Source organism: Canis aureus, chromosome 4, assembly GCF_053574225.1.
Source record: "Canis aureus isolate CA01 chromosome 4, VMU_Caureus_v.1.0, whole genome shotgun sequence".
In the NCBI taxonomy this organism is placed as follows: domain Eukaryota; kingdom Metazoa; phylum Chordata; class Mammalia; order Carnivora; family Canidae; genus Canis; species Canis aureus.
The window spans coordinates 3,854,477-3,874,955 of NC_135614.1; the positions used below are offsets into that span (position 1 = coordinate 3,854,477).

The 20,479-nt window shown below is 35.0% G+C and overlaps 1 protein-coding gene across 4 annotated transcripts in view; it reads right to left on the bottom strand.

The window, feature by feature from the left end:
- Positions 1-20,479, bottom strand: part of RYR2 (ryanodine receptor 2) — a 727,449-nt gene that overhangs the window by 84,433 nt on the left and 622,537 nt on the right. For 2 of the 4 annotated variants that reach the window (XM_077894377.1, XM_077894376.1), the window contains exons 73-80: positions 19,343-19,402; positions 16,235-16,369; positions 13,215-13,251; positions 12,334-12,445; positions 9,765-9,861; positions 7,910-8,013; positions 6,348-6,399; positions 612-665 (exon numbers count right to left, since the gene is read on the bottom strand). In XM_077894377.1, the coding sequence (XP_077750503.1) occupies positions 612-665; positions 6,348-6,399; positions 7,910-8,013; positions 9,765-9,861; positions 12,334-12,445; positions 13,215-13,251; positions 16,235-16,369; positions 19,343-19,402 (651 nt within the window). Of the gene's footprint in view, positions 1-611; positions 666-6,347; positions 6,400-7,909; positions 8,014-9,764; positions 9,862-12,333; positions 12,447-13,214; positions 13,252-16,234; positions 16,370-19,342; positions 19,403-20,479 lie in introns of all 4 variants that reach the window. The other 2 variants (XM_077894379.1, XM_077894378.1) reach the window with 1 other exon arrangement.

Consider the following 20,479-nt stretch of genomic DNA (forward strand, 5'->3'; position numbering starts at 1 on the left):
TCTAGCTAATTAACACTGAGCAGTATTTCTAATTTTCTGGAATAGTTAAAAGCTGAGAACATCTGAGAAAATTATCTTAAAATAGAACATAGTCCTAGGAATATATGCACTCCTACCTCATGCAAGCAAATGGCATTGTGTGCCACCATCTACATATGTACAGGGAATGAGTGACCTAATTGGGTTGAAGTCAAAAGAGGCCAAATCTTTAAGACTTCTTCCATTCAGAAGAAAATCACAAACCAAGGGTTTAATTAAAAACTGGATATCATGTTGCTCTTCAATAAATATTTTCCTCATATGTCTATTGGAAATTTCAGATCACGATATTCACTGAGATGAGAACAGTTTGAAGCAATCTCATCTCTGAGAGTTCTCAGGGACACTCATTCTGAACATATGGGTTTTGATTATTTCATTATTCTATGTTCCTTGGTCTTAACTTCAGCAAATGTTAGGACTCAGATTTGTCCATCCAGCTTCTGACATGCAGTTCCTTGACACAATAAGCTGCAATAAGCCATGAAGCAAGAAACATAAATGTCAGTTATAAGCTATGAAACAATGTTCCAAAGTAGAATTGAAGACAAATCTAGAAAGATCCATCTTACTTCAAAACTCTTCACTTCTTCTTCACCATCATCATCTTCCTCATCATGACAACTCTAAGACATGGAAAACATTAAAAAAAAAAAAAAAAAAAAAAAAAAAAGGCCAGGAGGATTAGAATACATTGAGGCAGAAAGTACAAAAGAATGTAGCATGGAATACTGAATCATTTGTATGAAGTTATCACTGACATTGTTTAAATAGATGTATTAGATACAGTAAACATAGATGTCATGATCAATGAACCCAGGACCTAAAAGAAAGTTATACTGTGCTTTTACAAAATCAAAGTACTAAACTGCCAATTTTATGCGTAGCCTGGAGATATTGATGAGATCCCTACCATACTATGTGTACCTCTTAATCATGCATTTATTTGCCATGTTCAAACCAAACTGTAAGCCTTAAAGACAAGATCATTGTTTTTTCTTATTTTATGCTGCCATTACAACGCACAAATATAGATACCTGCAATAACTGTGAATTAAAATAAACAGAAAGCTGTCCACTGTTTAAAAGTGAATCTTGTAATCCTTTAAGCTCATTTTTTATTGTAATTGGCCCAAAGGGGGAAAATGAAATTCTAACTGCTACTAATATTATTCTTTTATGGAAAAATAAGTAAACTGACTAATCCATTATTTTGAGTTATTTTCCCAGAAATGATAAAGGCACACTCCATGCCTATATTCTTATCTAATTCCCCCAGGTAAAATTTTTGCTTGCTAAATTTAAGGAAGAATAGTGGTGTGGTGATTGGGAACACAGCCTGACGACACAGAGTACCTGCTTTGAGTCCTGATGCTGCCAGTTATTGGCTATTCAGCTTAAGGCAAGTTTCTTTACCTCTCTGGGTCTCCCTTTCCTCATATGTAAGGTAGAAGGAAATAAGAAAAAGAGGACCAGGGCTCTTGAGAGGATTATACGAATTAATAGATACAAATTGTTTGCCACATAGGAGCAGGTGCCTGAAAAATCATAAGCATTTAATAAATCTCAACTGCTATTATGGTTGGGAATAAAAAGTATCATGTTGACCAAAGGAAGCTAGTCATTCTGTGGTAGGAAAAAAGCTACAGTTTGTCAAAATTAGATTGTCCCAACACTCTTAAGGATTTCTTCTGGTCTGCAAGTGCTCTGTATATCAGTGAAGTGAATGGTGACAAGTCATTAAATATAAGTGAAAAATCAGAAAAAAAATAGTTTCAATTCAATATTTCCCAATACTTTGAGTATGGAGATGAAGTGGGGATGGGAGGGAGAACACAAAATACGATTCTTCTACCTGCACAGTGATAAATTCTAGGTCTTTCCCGTTCTTTTGTTCATTCAACAAATACTATCACCCTTTCCACTTTAGAGTAATAAGACTGACAATATGGTTTGTGAAGGAGATAATAAAGGGGACACAGACCTGTAATGATTTTGCTGTTTAGAAAAGGTGTTCCATAGCATGTTTCCCCAGAGAAACAAAGGTGTTAATCATTTACTCAGCAGTATAGGAAATTTTCTGCTATGTGCTAATGTCACCTGGCTCCCACGCCATCAGTTAACAAGGAATTTTATTTTAATTTAATCTAATTTTAAAATATTTTATTTATTTACTTGATAGAGACAGCAAGTGAACACAAGCAGGGGAGCAGCAGGCAAAGAAAGAAAGAGAAGCAGGCTCCTCGCTGAGCAGGGAGTTGGATGCTGGGCTAGGATCCCAGGACTCTGAGATCATGACCTGAGCTGAAGGCAGATGCTTAACCAACTGAGCCACCCAGGCAGCCCTCACCAGGAATTTAAAAAAAGAACCCATGAAAACTTGAGCAAAACATATCTGATAGGCAAATCTGTGGTCCTCCATAAATATTGTCCAACTAATATTAAATACAGAGGAATTTTAGCTTATCTGCCCACGAAGATTACCTATGTACTGTTTCCCTCCTCTACATTAGGAATTAGAAGTGAAGCACTGAGGTTTTATCAGGTAATAATCATGTTTATTTTTTAAACAAATTAGAACACTAATATAAAATGTCTTTTAAGGATGTGAAGTTTTTTAAAAATGCAAAGTTTTAAATTTCCTCAAAAGATCTTCTATGTCAATTTCACTATCTTCAGAAATAGAGAAACAAGTTTTGAGATGAAGAATACATTCAGAAAAATTGTCATTTTGGGTTATAATGACATGCTTTAATCTATAAATTTTATATCATATGCTTGCTTTTGGAATTCCTTTAGAGAGTGAGAGCTCTAGTTGAGAAATATTTTTTAGAGTTATTTTTATTTTTTTATTTAATAATAATAAATATAATATAATATAAATATTTATTTTGAAATAAACTATTTTTAAAATTATGAAAATTTAGTGATATTTGCTTCTAACGAGGTTAAAATTTGTGATTTTTAGAAGCTATTAAGCCTAAATCAATTTGGAGTATATATCTGACAAGATTCATCAGCCTATAAACTACTTTGAATTTCTACTGATTGGATATGTTGAGGATACAATGGGGCCACAAGAAAACCAGAGCAGATCTGCATTTTTTTAATGTACTGGGAAGAAGAAGGATTTATAGGTATAGGAGATAAGTTTCTCACCAGCAAACTGCATCCATGTAGTATATATGGTAAATAAACAGGCAGTTTTAGTAGATGGCCTAGAAGCACAGGATTTAGCTTTCTACATCAAAATGACAAATTGTAGGCATGGAGGAGTTACACCATATGCCAGGAGGGAAAAAGTGAGTAAAATCCATACACAAAGAGGCAGAAGCATGGAGTAAGAGAATTATTTTGCAAAGATTTTATTTATTTATTTGACAGGGAGAGAGAGAGAGAGAGAGGAAAGAGAGAGCACAAGAAAGGGGAGGAGCAGAGGGAGAAGCAGTTTCCCCGCTGAGCTGAGCAGGGAGCCTGATGTGGGGCTGAACCCCAGGACCCTGGGATCATGACCTGAGCTGAAGGCAGATGCTTAACTAAGCACCCAGGTGCTCCTGGAATAAGACAATTTAGAAGAGAAAACAAAAGAAAAAATTAAATTAGAGGGTACTTCAGACCATTCAGGGGTCCAGATCAAAACTCAAAATTGGTGATGAGAAATCCATCAGCAGTAAATAGGGCACTTCACTTTGCCAGCATCTGCTGGAATTTTCTTTCTGCAAAACAAGTATATTTCACACATTTTTAAGTTGCCTTTCTGACTATGGTACTCCTCAGAATGTAGAGGAAGCAAAACCAGAAGCTTTTACTATGCATTTAAATCTAAAAACTAATGGATGAGTTAGAAGGGACAGAAATCTCCTAAGAAAGTGACCCTAGCATTTGATAATTTTAACCAATAAAGGATAGAACAATAGGCATAACTTAATCTGTACCCTAAATATTTTAATAAGTAAGAGAAGAAGGAGGAAAAAGATTTCCTCAGTCAGAAACTCAAAATAGTAGAAACTGTTGAGTGTTTAACTTATGATAGCATCATTCTAGATACTTCCACATGGTTATCTTCTTCATATTGGTAGAAACATCCCATTAAGATGAAATAGCTTCAGACTGTTGAGGAGAGATAATGGATTATAAAGAGGCATTCTGGGAATCAAGAATGAGGGGCCACGATGATGGCAAAAGCAGTGGCAACAGCCAGTCAATGTGAATGCACTGGAAATTCTCTGGTAAGTTTTTAAAGCAGTGGCATACATGATACAAGTAGAGTTGTCCAAGAATAAGCAGAGTTGAAAGATGGATAGGAAAAAAAAAAAGAATATTAATCTCAGGTTCAAAATAAAGTATGGCTTAAAATATACGAAGATTCAAGATGATTTTTTTCAAGATATAGCTAAAGCAAGGAGAATGAGCAACAGTAAATAAAGGATTCAGAGCAGATGATATAATAATAGAGAAGTGCAGAGCTACTCATCAGCTGTTTACTTCAGAATTTACCACCAAAGAGAAGTGATTTTTATTTATTTTACTTATTTTATTATTTTTTATTTTTTTAAATGATTTTAAAATTTGAGCAGGGCAGGGGGCAAGGGAGAGAGAGAGAGGAAGAGAGGCTGCAGTGGGGAAATCAAATATGAATAGCAAATAAGCATTCGAATTAAGAAAACTTAAGATAATTCCAAAGTCTTTATTTGGCCCACTTTAGAAATTCTCTCTTTGTGTGTTCATATTTAATTTAAGGACTTTGTGGTCATTGCAGTTGTCCCCCCAAAACATTCCCCCAAAGAACTAATTCTTTAACTCAAATTTTGGTCTATACCTATGAACACATCTAAAAATACTTATACTGGTTAACCATGTAGTTAAAAATTGAAGGCAATGATGACCATAATGCATGTAAATGCAAAGCCTAAAAAAATACTATTTTCTGCAAAAAAATAGACAAATTCAGAGTACTTTAAAAAAATTAGGCCTCTCTTTCAACTATTCCATGCAGCCACATGCGTGATTTTTAGTGGAAGTGCCAGTAAAGTGAATCTATATTTGTATTTCATAATGCTGACTTAACTAATACTCATCTGTTTATTATTTTTTATTATTTTTTTCATCTGATAAGTGTACTCTTTCATTCCTATTACCTGTCTTACCCATCCCTCACCCCTTCCTCTCTGGTGACCATCAGTGCCTTCTCTATAGCTACGAGTCTGTTTCTTGGTTTGTCCTCTTTTTTCCTTTGCTTGTTTTGTTTCTTAAATTCTACACATGAATGAAATCATATAGTATATGTCTTTCTCTGATTTATTTCACCTAGCATTATACCCTTTAGCTAATCCCTGTTGTTACAGATGGCAAGATTTCATTGTTTTTAGGCTGAGTAATATTCCGTTGTGTGTATGCATATGTGTGTGTGTGCATATATATATATCTTCTTTATCCATTCATCTATTGATAGACTTGGACTGTTTCCATACTTATACTGGTTAACCAGTAGTTTGACTACTGTAAATAATGCTGCTCTCAACATAAGGGTGTAGGTATCCCTCTGAAATAGTATGTTTGTATTTTGTGGGGTATATACCCAGTAGCGCAATTACTGGTTAATAGGGTAGTTCTATGTTTAACTTTTTGAGGAGCCTACATACTGTTTTCTTCAATGACTGCACTAGCTTCTGGGAAGATGATTTTCAAAATGAAGAAAGGCAACCTCCAGAGACTACTTGCTAAAAAGTTGGGTATCAATCATCAAAATTAGCAAATGAAATAAACACAGGGAAAGCACAATTATCAAGTTTGTGGCTAGCATAAATGTAAAGAACTAGTTAGCCCTGAATGACAGAGCTGAACTTTAACAATATTTTGGCCTTGGGGGTGCCTGGGTGGCTCCGTGGTTGAGTAAATACCAAAGGCAAATGCCTTTGGCTCAGGTCGTGATCCCGGGGTCCTGGGATTGAGTCCTGCATTGGGCTCCCTGTGAGGAGCCTGTTTCTCCCTCTGCCTGGGTCTCTGCCTCTTTCTGTCTCTCATGAATAAATAAATCTTTTTTAAAAAATTAAAATAAAATAAAAATATTTTGGCCTTGGATTATGGCCTGACTCTTATTAGAGAAACGATGACATATATTAACACTTACTAGGGGCCTGGGTGGCTCGGTTGGTTAAGTGTCTGACTCTTGATCTCAATTTGGGTTTTGATCTCAGGGTCATGAGCTCAAACACCACAGTGGGCTCTATACTAGGAGTGGGGCCTGCTTAAAAAACATGATTTTCCTTTTTAAAGTTAAACATTAAAATAAAGATATACTTACTTACCTTTGCCATAATATCTGCATAAGCCATATATAAAAAGTCTTCTTCCAGTTTGCTATGCAAAACAAGAAAACATGAATTTTTAAGTAGGAGTAGGAGACTAGTCATATGCAAAACTGCCATCACTGTATAAAATAACATTTATTTCTCAAACAGTATGCCTTTTTAAAATGAAATAAACAGAAAACATAGGCAAAGTCATTATTCAAAAGTATAGTAGCATCAGACAGCAAAGATCTCAGACCAAAATAGCTGACCCATCTTACCTTCCAGAAGAGGCCTTCAAGTCTCACAAAATAAATGGTCTATTGATTTAACACACAAATGTAATAACTTTAATTCTCTTGAGATTACAAAAGCTGAAACAAGCAAGTTTAAATGAGGTAGGGGCTTTTGACAGAAGTGATATTTGACATTTGATGGAAAGATTCCCCAAGTTATTATGCTACTACACTGTTAAAAATACAATAGTCATTGTGATTCTTAAAAATTAAGAAATATGTTTAATATCTTCTTCTTAAGTATGGAAACCATTAATTCATGAAGAAAGGTTTCCATCCAAAAATACATATTTGCAAAATTATTTTAGCAGTCTTAAGGTTCAGCCATCAGAAAAAATCATTTATGAAAATACCTCATTACCTGACAATGCCAGACATAGTTGCTCTATGCTTAGGGATGAGATGATTTTGTTAGTTAGGAAATAGTAAGAGAGAGACATTGTGAGAGAAGGATGGATCACATTTGCTAAGAGGGAGAAATGTGCATTATTATGGCATGCATAGAGGTCAAATGAACTTGTCTAGACTCTCAAAAGATTCATGTGGATAGGACTGATCATTAAATTATTTTCCAGTTTCTGCAGGAATGAGTGTGAAGCTAGGGCAAAAGGCTCCCTTTTGCACAGCAGGGAGGCAGATAAATGTTCTTTAACCTCTGAAAGATTTCATCCACAGAATCTCTGCAGTACTCCCTATTATGAGCAAATGCTGAGCCCATTTGGTTACTGGGCATCTGAGGGCATAGCTTATTTAACTACACAGAGGTTCTGCTTTGTGGCTTTGGTAAATTCATATAAATAAGACTGTAGAAACATGGAAAATGGCAAATGCCTTTAAAATAGATCTCAAAGAAACTTCCTGTTGAGATGACGTCTTACTCATCTTCTACGGGTTTCCTAAGACCCAATGCACAATGGAAACACAATCTACTCAGGAAATTTTGGGTCACCATCGGCCTCCACACATTTTTTCATACTGGAATTTGCTTTGGGCTCTTGTTTTATTTTATAAAGGCCATTTGTGATAAAGAAAAAAAACCATTTCATTAGATTCAGGATCAACAGCAAATGACAAAGTTGTTACATAAAACTGGTAGATATTAAAGCCTGAACTGGAACGAATATTGGTCCACACACGTATGGCAGACTGGTCCTATTGCAGAAAATTCTCTCTCCTAACAAAAACAAGATGAAACTGCAACATGAATGTGTGAAACACAAGATATTCAGACATGGGTTTCTTTATCTGTTCTTCCTATGCTCACATGAACACTCCCAACCATACCATTTCTCTGTTAAAGCTGTTCGACTAAACAGAAGGATGAGTTGATGGAGGGGATCAACTCTCTTCGTGCTTTCCTCTTCTTCTGGAGGGTCGGCTCCAGGCTTCTACAAAAAGCCAAATCCATAAAATTTCACATTAGATGAAACATGCATACAAACCCAGAAGTAATATGAGCAGGCATGGTCCTAGGGTGGCAAGAAATGTCTTCATGCCACCTTCATCTTTCAAACATCCCACGAGTGTACCTGTGCCCAGAACTACTAGCCACAAGGGAGTCTGAGCAATGCTGGATTTCTACTTTCCAGCTGAGGGTCAGGAGCAATGCCTAAAAGGAAAGCCATCTTCTTCCTGATCTGGCAAGTGTGTGTTTGTGTTTTAGATGTATCGTGCATGCACATGTGTGTGCTTTGAGGCATCGTGAATGCACGTGTGTGTTTTATAGACATTGTGCATGCACATGTGTGTATTACACTAATCAATGCAAAACTATGCAGTTTAAAAAAGATATTTAATAATTGGACCAAAAAACACTGTGGGCAAGGATGACTCACATCATTTAAAAATTCTGAATGCTATTCTCAGAAGCAGATTCACAACCAAGGGTGTATTTGGCAGAGATTTCAGCTTTAGGGTGGGCTCAATTTATAAGGAATTACAATAAAATCCTAAGTCACTCCAAGTATAAACATTTAGTTCACACAGCAATGAAAACTGATTATCAAATAAACATTTTCCTTGCCTACACAAATAAAGAATGCTAAATGAGTTAATGCTTGAATGACTCACACATTTTTATTTTTAGTTACTTTAAACTTCAAAAGAAGAAGTTTGTACTCTTAGAACTTTTAAGATGAGGAAAATTATTAAGCATTTTTACAGACTGTGGAATTAATTAATCTTCAGTTTGTTGAATGTTTAATGACTTTTATGTCTCTATTGCCTTACCCATTCAGACTGATTCTTTTCTCTACATAAATGGTCTTTTTTTTCCTGGATTTAAGGTTTAATATTGTAGATACTGGGTAAATTTCTATAAGATATCTAATATTCTATGGCTTGTTTCGGTTCTAAAGACAAACCGAATTCACTTAAAATATAAGTCAAGCTTTCATGAATTATATCAGTTTATCCAATATTCCTTGATAACTTGTGAGTTGGAAAAAAAAAAACTTTTAGAGAAGAGATCTTTAACTTGGGAATCATGAGGCCTCCAACTAATCTGCAAAATACCACTGGACCATATGCTTGTAAATTTTCCTGAGACCATGGCTTTCACCAGATATTTCAAGAGGTCTAGGACTTATGAAAGATTAAGACAACAGCTCCCCAGAGCACTCGGCTCTTAGTACAGGAGTATTCTTACCAGCACAACATGGTGGGACCAAAAATCTACTTGCCCACTACAACATTTGTCATGACTTCCTGTTCTTGCATAACAGCCTATTATCCTCTGTCCTGTGTGTTTTTAAAAACCCATTACTTTTCACTGGCTTCTGTTAACCTTTACTTATTTTTGGTGAAGAACTTCATTATGGTTAAGGTTTTATAGCTCTATACTGGTTCTGAGGTGTTTACAGGTGTTTTGAGGAAGAATTTAAAACAATAATGGCATCCAAGTTTGGTTAATAAACTTCTATCATTCAGCTTAATTTCTGAATTGCTTTGATGTTGAAGAGATCTCTTTGAAATAAGGATAAAATTTTCCCTCAACACCGAATGTAATAACAATCAAGAATAAGTTTTCTAGGATGAATATGCTGCAATGATATTTTCTCTTATATGACTTAAGTGCTAATATCAATGTTATTCACCAAGCCCAAACCCTCCTTCATCTTACAACCCCATTAAAACATACTGCTAAATCTTCTATTAATTTATCTTCAAAGTAGTGTTCTTCTGTTTCAATCCAAGACTTTTCATATCCCTGAAGAAAGAGATTGACAGCCCGATGCCTAAAAGATAAGCACAATTCCAAACAAGGAATGTTTAAAAATAAATTGGAAAGGTATTCAGTAGTGCTTTATCACTGGACACTCTGTACACTAAAAAAAAAAAAAAAATAAACATCCTACTCATGATTGGAGAGGCAATACATCATAATGAATAAGGCAAGGCTTCTTAAATTCACATGCTGACTTCTATTTAAATTCTGGCGCTACCATTTCTAAGCTTCATAACACTGGCCAAATTATCAACTTTATCAGGTTTCACTTTTTCCATTGATAAAACTAGGATAACTCCATTTGCACTTCAGTTTTGAGAAACTTAAAATGAGATAAACAATGTAAAGCACATTGGATAAATAGATGGTCATTAAGTGGTAGCTACTATGACATAAAGTGGCTCTGGATAAACAATATAGAAGCGTTAATAAAGGAATTATTCAGTGTTTGAGTTAACATTAGATACAGGCCTGGAGGATTACAAAACAAAATGTATTATGTAAACTTAATAGGAGAATGTATCCAAAGACTAAATCCTGGAAAGCTGAAGATAAATGGTTGCCCGTGAAACAAAAGTGCACTGAAGACTAAAAGAATCAATAAACTCATCATGAAGTTGATAAGACATATGAGTAAGAGTCCATCATAAGAAAGGGTAAAAGAAAGTCATGATCCATAAGGAATCATCCTAAGGGAATATCAGAAGTGTTAAAAGGAGATGTGCCATCATAGGATGGAAAGCTGAGCCTAACCATACTAGTGGAGTCATGAGACATATGGTCAGACAGGTTTATGAAGGGTCTGGAAAACCAATGAGAGGAGCTGACAATGCACCTGGAACTGCTAGAAATCATCATACAGTCCTGTGTGTGAAACACGCATGACAAAAGATGGGCTCATCCTTCCCGGGACAGCAGAATCACCTGAGCTGCTTTTACACAATACACTTGCTAAGCACGCAGAGAAATTCTGATTCAACAGGTTGAGGCTTGGGTATTTCTGAAACGAGTTTGTGTGTGTTTCCTCAAAGTACCAGGTTTGAGAACCATTGCAAGAAGAGATACAATTTTGAAAAGGTTATGTCAGAGAGAGTAGAACAGCAGACTCTGTGACACTGGGGAAACTTGCTTGGAATCTGCTGCCATCAACATGATTAGAGGAGGCATGAACAAGGGAGCTGAAGAGGTGGCCATAAAGGGAAGAGTGGCGATAGGAAACAGATAAAACAAAAATCTGAAGGAACTTGGAGAATGACTGGATAGGAGTGAACAGAAAAGGAAAAGGACTATAAATTCAAGGTTATTTTTTTTTTATCAAGGAACTGGTGACATCATAACGGAATCAGAGAATTTAAAAGCAGCAGATAGGCAGAGGGGGAAATTAATGTATTTTTATACTCAGTGAATGTGCCATGGCAAGGAATCCAGCAATCTTAGTAAAAGGAGAGCATGCAAAGTTTCTTTGCTTTGTTTTGTTTCACTTCCTGACTCACTTTATTCAAACATGTACTGAAAGTCAGTGTTCTAGGTACTGAGGATATATGTATATAAAATTGAACACGACTTTAAAGGATCTTAAAGTCGGAATTAGAGAAACAAACAGGCCCGACACTACAGGAACGCACCCACAGCTAGAGGTCTGTACAAGTGTCCTGGAAACAGAGGAGGAAGCATTCCACCTGCAAGGAGTGTAAGTGCATGGTTTGGTCAGAGACATTCCAAAAGAGATGCAGCTGAGCTGTGTCCTGTCTACCAGGGAACGTGGAAATGATGCCGTTTATACAAAGCTCTGAGCAGGAAGAGCACAGATTCTTAGGAAAACCTCAAGGAGGCTGAACTGGTACCTTGCCCACAGAGCCAGACTCAAATGTATCAGGATATTTCTCTATTAGAAGGTACGTCAGCTCTAAGAGAAGGTCGAGGGACCATTAAATGCATTTATGTGATTCCCATGAACTAGTTCCATGTCAGTTCTTCTCCCCAAGATGGGAAGTAAAAAAAAAAAAAAAAAAAAAAAGTAAACAATTAACATGAATACTCTTAAGTTTGGTTCTAAGCACTCTGTATACCTCAACCCATTAAGTAATCTCAACAACTCTATGAGGCAAATCTCATCAATGGTACACATGAGGAATTTAGAATAGTCAGGTAAGAAACTTTACCAATGTCATGCAGCCATCAGCTGAGACACCCGGATTCAAATTGAGGCAGTCTGAGTTCCTTCCTAATTACCAAACCCTGCCTTACATACATGAACAGATCTTCCTCAGTATTTAAACGTCCTTAACAATCCCAATGTAGACCACAATCCTCTGGGAACATACAAGAAAGCAAAACAAACTTAAGTATAACACAGAAGAACCAAGACCTCTCTTCCATCTGTCTCTCAAACTATTGCATTTAGGTTACAATAGATGCTATACTCCTACTGCTTGGTACAGGAAAAAAAAAAATCTATTACAGACATCAAAAAAATTCTGACCTTGGCAGGTTGTATAAAGGAGCCATCCGGAAACAGGCTACCACTGCTCTTTTCCTCTGCTTGGATAACAGTTTGTGCCATACAGCCTTCTTCGATCTCTGTGGGTGCTCCACCTGAGGTAAAATGATACAAAAAAAAAAAAAGAATTAAATATTTAAACCCCAAACTATCCTCAAAAATATAGTACGAGGCAGCTGTGCCTTTTAGATTAAAAACTTTTGGAATTTCAATTCCAAAAGTATCTTACAATTATTATGGAAAAGCCCACATCCTAGAAGTAACCCAATGCTAAACTGGAAATAGTTGTGAATGTTACATATTTTCTTCAGACAAAATAGAATATTTCCCTAGTAGTGTGCCCTGAAGAAGCTGTGTCATCTCTAAAATCAAAGAACTGTAAAACCATTCTACATAAAATCATGGTTTCAGAATTTGGCTATGGTTCTAAAACATGTTTTCTATCTATGTAAAAAATGAACCTATTCTTATTTATGTATCCATTTAAACCAATTTTATCTTAAGAGTTGCAGCAGTCTACACAAATAGAGGCAGACACAGGAAATTCAACCGAAAATTCAACTGTTCCTTAATATAATAGGATGGAGAGGAGATGACAAGGCTTCGGAAACACATACTAGGAGTGAGGTAAAGAATTTAATTTTGCAAAAATGTTAAAATATGTAATTATTTGTTAGAGAGGGACAAATGAGAATTCAAAGTTGTAGTCAATGAGGCAAGCAAGCTATTTATTTAGCTAATGGTGTTTGGAGCTCCAAGACGAGAAAAAGAGATTAATTGTAAGTATTAGAGAGGAAAAAAAAAAACCCAACATGTAATTCTAAATTAATTAGTAGTCTCTAGGTAATTGAACACTGTACTTCCCAGACTGTAATATCTCCGGCGCATACATGTAGACTTCTGGAAGAAATAAAAATGTTATGTTAGCTAAAAAAATAAATAAATAAAACTAAAGTCTATTATCCTTTGCAATAAAGGGTCAAACTATGAATGTCATAATGCCTGAGGAAAACATTAACAATGTCTGGACTATCGTGATTTAGAAATTTTAATGAAGCAACTTGTATAATTGGAAAGCACTTATTTCTGTGATGGTCCATCCTCCACAGGATCAAGAAATACTTTCTGCACCTCAATTGGCCACCTCAATTTTCTTCTTGATGACCACGTTAAGTGAATCAAGGGTAGTAATGTTCAACTAAATCCAATGCATTCGAGTTCCATCTTGAGATTCAGGTTGTACAGCCTAGCTTTTTGTGGGAATACAGTATTCTGATCGGTATGGGTGACAGTCAACAAACACAATGAAGTACCAAAACATTGAAGATATAGCAGTGAACATGGTAGAAGTGTCTGCCATCATGAAGCTTACCACTTGGCAGAGCATTTTATTATACATCAAAAGTCCCTGAATAGCAAGGTTTCTTCTGACTGTCCAAATGCCGGGAGGTGCTGATGTGTCAGTGTGGCTTGAATGTATTAGGAAATTGCAAGGGATCAGGTTATTCTGATGGGAGAATGAACAGATATGTAGTATAAAATATACAACTGCAAAGGTTGCTAATACTGAAGATAAATTAAATCAAATACCTGTTACACACCCACTGTTTTTGCACTGAGTTTAGCAAGTGAAAATACTCTTCACAAGCTACTCTATGACTGAGTGACAAATTAACTTTAGGATACAGGTATTGAAGGCCTCTTGTGGCACATCTTTCACTCTTTTCTATTCTTTGATACTTGATTCTTTTTACTCATATTCTTAATAAGTTGAAGAATAGTTGACCTTAACTAAAATCTGACCCCTTAACTTTTCCCAAGAAAATTCCTATTTCTCTTTTAAGATTATAGGGATCACCTACTTCGCAGCTAGATTAAGTCTGGACCCCTTCTATAAGTCTATTCAGCACATTTTGGATCCTAGCACATCTATATTATGACATATTTATATGCCACATGATCTACTACAGCATGACCTACTTGAGTAGAGAGACACTATTCAATCCCCAAAACCTGCAGAGTATAACATTGCCATATGGTAGCACGTGCAATAAACATTCATGGGGGGAATGGCTGCATCATAAAATGAACCTCAATACTTTACAGATGATTTCATTCATTACAGTTGAATATATTTATCAATATATAATATGTGAATATAATTAAATATCATCAGATTTCAATAAGCTTCATTTAACGTACCTAAAATTCATTCAAACAAATCTGGATATGTGTATGAAAATAGGAAGAATTAAGACCTTACTGTGTGGGGACCTGGGTGGCTCAGTTGGTTAAGCATCTGACTCTTGATTTCAGCTCAGGTTATGATCTCAGAGTCGTGAGATCGAGCCCTGCCTCAGGTTCTGCGCTGAGTGTGGAGCCTACTTGGGATTCTCTCTCTCCCTCTCCTTCTGCCCCTCCCCCAATCCTCTCTATATTAAAAATAAAAACAAAACAAAAAACCTTATGGTAGAGTATTGCTGCCAGAAATAATCCTCCGGTAGACACTAAGTAGACATTTAATAGTCTTCTGAAATATGTATATCATTCTGGAAAAACAACTGTATGACTTTACACGTCACTTAAAACTTCATTAACTTAAATTTTGTCACCTGCTCAATTATAATTTGTATTTATTTAATATTTCATGAGATATTATGGAAATATTTAGGGAAATATTAAGCTTCCTAAATTTTATTATATTATTAATATTGTCATGTTAGACAATGTAAATACATGTTGACAGCCATGTGGTTTAAGGGTATCCTAAGTTAAATCTCACCAGGTGTAGTGATAAATTGCATAGCATGGAAGAAGTTATTAATGTTTGATGGGCACTTAGGTAAGCAAGAAGGAAATTACAAGGATACTACATGAAGTGATATCCTTATGTTATTTAACTGGTCAAGGCAGGGATGGGAGATCACCAGATAATGTAAAAGAGGAATGAAAGAATAATGTTATTGCTACACTAATATATTCTGCAAAACATTTAAGTGACAAAGTTTCTGAGATGACAAAGGCCATTTTAGTATGTTTATTGTAAAATGAGAGACATGCCATGTCAGGTGAGGGCTATCATGAAGGCCCAATGACAGATCACAATGTTGGGTTCACACTGGGCTCCCTCACTCTGGTATCATTTTGCTGAATGGATCTAGGAGAAATAGAGACAATGTCCCTGTATTGCAGATATTTTACCTAAACCAGAAGATTCCTCACACAAAAATATAGCCACTGATGGATAATGTTTCAAATATTATTTGTTTAAGAACTGTTGAACAAAGTAATGGATAAGGAGATCAAACACATTGTGAACCTTGTAGTTTAAAATAGGATACAACTGAAAAATTATATGAAAACACTAATCTGACACAGTTTCAATATCAATGCATTGTTCTCCTTGAAAAGTGACTTATTGCTGATCTTGGAGCAAATTAACTAAAAAATATCTCTAATAAAAGGAAAGGTGAAGCAAATGACCAAAAAATTTCAAATATTAAGCTAATGAAAGCATCTCAGACATGTTGTTATGAGCAGTAATAAAAAAAAATTATACATAGAACATGCAGTCAGGTAACTCCCGAAATTTTAGTTAGAATGATTTAAAATTAGGTATGTAATCCTATTTATCTGTGTAATTTTGGAAATATTTTGAGAAAAAGACAATAAGACAAAGGTGGTAATATCCCAAAATATATTAGCTATATATTGCTACAAAAATTAAAAGCTTGGAAATTTTGCTTACTCCTGAATTGTATATTCTTTATAATGAAGATGGTGAAGAGATATGTTTTTTGGCCCACAGCTAATAATTAACATATATCATCTTTAAAATGCTTTTATACTGTTAAGGCAAATACAATGGAATGCAGAATCTAACCTGCTCAAGATGAAAAAGCACATTTGCTATATCTAATACTCTTTCTACGGTCTTTTCCGGATCTGATGTGTCTTCAGTCCTGTTTGGTAAGTCTTTGTAGAGAGCCATTTGCCATCTGATAGCAGGATCCTCCAACTGAAGAAAAAAAGGAAAAAGTTTCAAAAATACAAGGTTACAACATAAAGAGGGCAAAACCTACTTTATTTAGTGTAGTTCAGTGTCAAAACACTGTGCAGAGATCAGGGTGGAGAATGACCTCATACTCATGAAATTAATCATCTAGTGGGGAAGACAGAGATTAAATATATGCAATTGTGATGAAGGCTACTCAAGAGAAAAAAAAAAAAAAAGTATCTCAAGCTTCAAGCTAACCCGCTGGTAGTTGGTAAGATTCCCTTGAAGACGTGAAGTTTTGCTTAAGTTGCAAGGATGAGCCAGATATAATCAATGAAGTAGACAAAGCGACCTTCTATGTTTCTCTTCCCCTTTCACAAACACTGAAAGATCTACATACTTACTGTTACAGGCATATGGGATCACACTTATCTGTAAATATAGGAGCTCTACAACAGAGCTTAGTCTCACTGAAACAAAGATATCCATTATAAACCCCTGGAGTCCTAATAAAATCATATTCTATAATAAAGGAGTCTTTTTAATACTGTCAAATTTCCTGAGTTATATCATGAATTCTGCATGCTTTTGAGAAAGATTATTATAAAATCATACAAACTGAAAAATGCAAACATTCTTACAAGGAATAGATGACATTACTTCAAAGAAATAACATAGAATAACTATGTCATTAAAAACAGGCAAAGCAATCCCCTTATATTTCTCTTCCCCTTTCAAATTTCCATTAAGAATTCCACTAAGAGGGTAATGAAGCAGAAGTAAATGGACAACATCTAAAACTTCACAACTCCTAGTCTGAGAAAGCATAATTTGAAATGTGAAAAATAACTTTCACCTAGAGGCAGAGTTTTGTACACTGAATGACTTGTAAACACAATTTGTCCTTTGGTAAAATGAGATGTTTTTCCTCCATATCCTTTTTCATCTGAGGACTGTATTTGGTACTTCCATATTTTATTTTATTTTATTTTATTATTTTATTTTATTTTATTATTTTATTGTTATTTTATTTTATTTTATTTTATTTTATTTATTTTATTTTTTAAAGATTTTATTTATTTATTCATGAGAGAGAAAGTGAGGCAGAGACACAAGCAGAGGGAGAAGCAGGCTCCACACAGGGAGCCTGATGGGGGACTTGATCCCGGGTCTCCAGGATCACACCCTGGGCTGCAGGCGGCGCTGAACCACTGCGCCACCAGGGCTGCCTGGTACTTCCATATTTTAATACACATGTTTACTTGTATTTGGCAAAACAAGTAGATCTTTATTCTTTTTTTTTTTTTTTAGAATCTCTATTTTAATATAAAATTACTCCTTCTGGCTCCCCGTATTACCAGTCCTACAATTTCAGTACAATATATTCAAGAAGGTATTTAGGAACAAAATAATTCATCTTCTGTAAGTCTGTATGGCTCCATAATATGTGTACCTAACTCCTAGCACAAGTATAGACTCAAGTGTCAAAAAGAAAATTTATGTATTCATTACTGCTTTATTTTCAAATCTAATTCATTTAGAAGTGAAATGTTGATTATAAACATGTTTTTTTTCTCTAGTCTCCTCTTCCTGATTCCCCAGTACACAATATAAACTGTCTATGTACTCCTACAAGTAACCTGTAGAATATAATGGAAGAATTTCCTTCTGCTTTTACAAGACAACCTTTTTTTTTTTTTTTTTTTTTTGATTATTTCCTAAGAGAAGCACAGAACTTTCCTTTTCTTAAGAGGTACTTAACATCTCCTGATCCTGACTCTACTCAGTAGTGGTTGTCCTAGACCATGGTTCTCCAAGTGTGGTCTTGAGTCCCCTGGGAGACCCTTTCAGGGAGTACATGCTTTCCTCAAAAACCCATGTATGTAGCAAAACCTTTCACTTGAGGTTTAGTTGGAAGCTTTACTACTATATTTTAAAATATTCAGTCTTTTGAATGATCTGAAAAGAGATCAACTCTAGTAGGAATTCATCTCCTATTCTAGATAAGTGTATAACTAAATGAATGACTGAGTACATATAAAGTGCACATGGAATTTGCTCCAAATTAGTATCTGTTTCATGTGAATATTGGAAAGGCATGTCTCTCACATTTACCATCCTGGAATTCTAAGTGTTAAAAGAAAAATAATATGGTTTTGATCTTGGAAAGAAACATTTTAGTACCCAAAAAGTAAACATTATACTGTAGTCACTATTTTTTGGCGCTTGGACATTTTCCTATTTGAAAAAATTCTCCAAGAGGGAGACTTCTCCAGAAGCAAATACACTGAATCAAAATAATAAATTGCTAGACTTCTGACATTGTACAGCAGTTTCCATAAACAAATGAACAATGTATCTCCTAGTATGAAAAATATTCCAAATAATAGTAAATGCTTACTGGACTATAAAAAATATTTCTACCAAATGTTTTTACCCAACATTGATAAGTAGCTGTTCTCTTGGTTTCCATTCATGTTTTCCTTTGCTTCCCTAGGTAAATTCATTTATTCCTATTACAGCAATGCTTAATATCTCCTATGTACTAATGACTCTTAGGTGCACATAGTGAGTTTCTGGACATGAGATGTAAAAGTTCAAATTCTTATGGACACCTGTCTCCATATCCCAAAAGTCTTCAAACTCAACTGATGAAGGAAATTTCCAACCTTTATTTCAAATGATGCCATATTTTCTTTGAAGTTTTACAATCTTAGATGATCTACTTTAAAAATGCATCATTTGAAAAAAAGAACATCATTTGTTACCTTGAGAGTCTTCAATAGCAAAAGATTTAAAGTAGAATAAAGGGTTAAAATAAAAAGATTTGATTAATTAAATTAAAGATTTGATTAATTAAACTAAAATAAAAAGATTTGAAGTAGAATAAAGGATTAAAATAATAATTTCCACTTTAATTGCTAAAGTAACATTATTTGTAGTACTAAAGAGAGATTAATTTGTAAACACTAAATGTACTTAAATTTGGCTTACCTTGCCTTGTAAATGAATATTACTGCGAATTATATCTCGTACTTCATCCTCAGTGTCTTTCTGTCAAGAAATAAATGTTACCTAAAAGAAGTCTTACAATGCATCAACTGTCACAATTCAATAGAAATAATTCTAACCTCTTTTGAAATAGTATATATCTGAATAAACATATTTATAGGACTTAAATGCATGTCACAAATTTGGGCGGTGTTATTTTTCAGGTAATTTCTTGATACTGCTGTGATTAGAAACAAGATAACAACCTACTTTCATTCTCCAGTAAGTGCCTTAAGGCTCAATGGAACAGAATTTCCAGTTTACAAGGAGTGAGGCAGAAACATGTTCCCTAGGTTCAAACACAAGTATGTCTCCATCATTCTCTGAAATCTCCACAAAGTAATTTTGGCCCTTAATGATATCCCTCATGGTCCAGTAATAACAAGGAGCATATCCTCATACTGGAGCATATCCTGATACTAGAGTATATCCAAACACTAGAACAACAGCCAAAAGAACTGCACCCATGCATTCAACTCTGCCACAACCTCTCCTCAATCTGCTTATCTCATGGTATTTCTGCATATACAGAGAGGTGCTTCAGTGTGGGAACAGGCGGAGGAAGAATACGTCCTCCAATTTTCCTAAATAGAAAATAGTAATCCCAGTGTATATTTTTGTAAAATTGCATCTGTGTAGCCATGAAGAGAAAAAACAGAGGCAATGAAGAGATCTTGGAGACTTAAATTTTGAAGCTTGCAAATGAGAACTGCTGATTTATGAGTCAACACTTACCCAACCACACTCAGCACAGTACATGACATGATTCTTTTAACACTGAAAAATTACCCCTCATAAATTTGGATATAATTCTCATGACAAATTTTATATAGGAGTTCATATGAAATCCATTTTTTTTCACTATCAGGAACTTGTTTGCATCTTTTCTGTTTGATTCCTTAATATTCCCTGGAGGTGATTAACATCATTTAGAAATAAAATAATAGCTTCAAAAAAATAGGCAGTCTTTGTATCTGAACGTTAGAGTTTATGCAGCAAAACTGCCTAAACATTTAATGCAAATGAAATATTGACACAGAGCAGGGAGAAAAAGGAGTATGAACATTTGAGAGTCTGGAG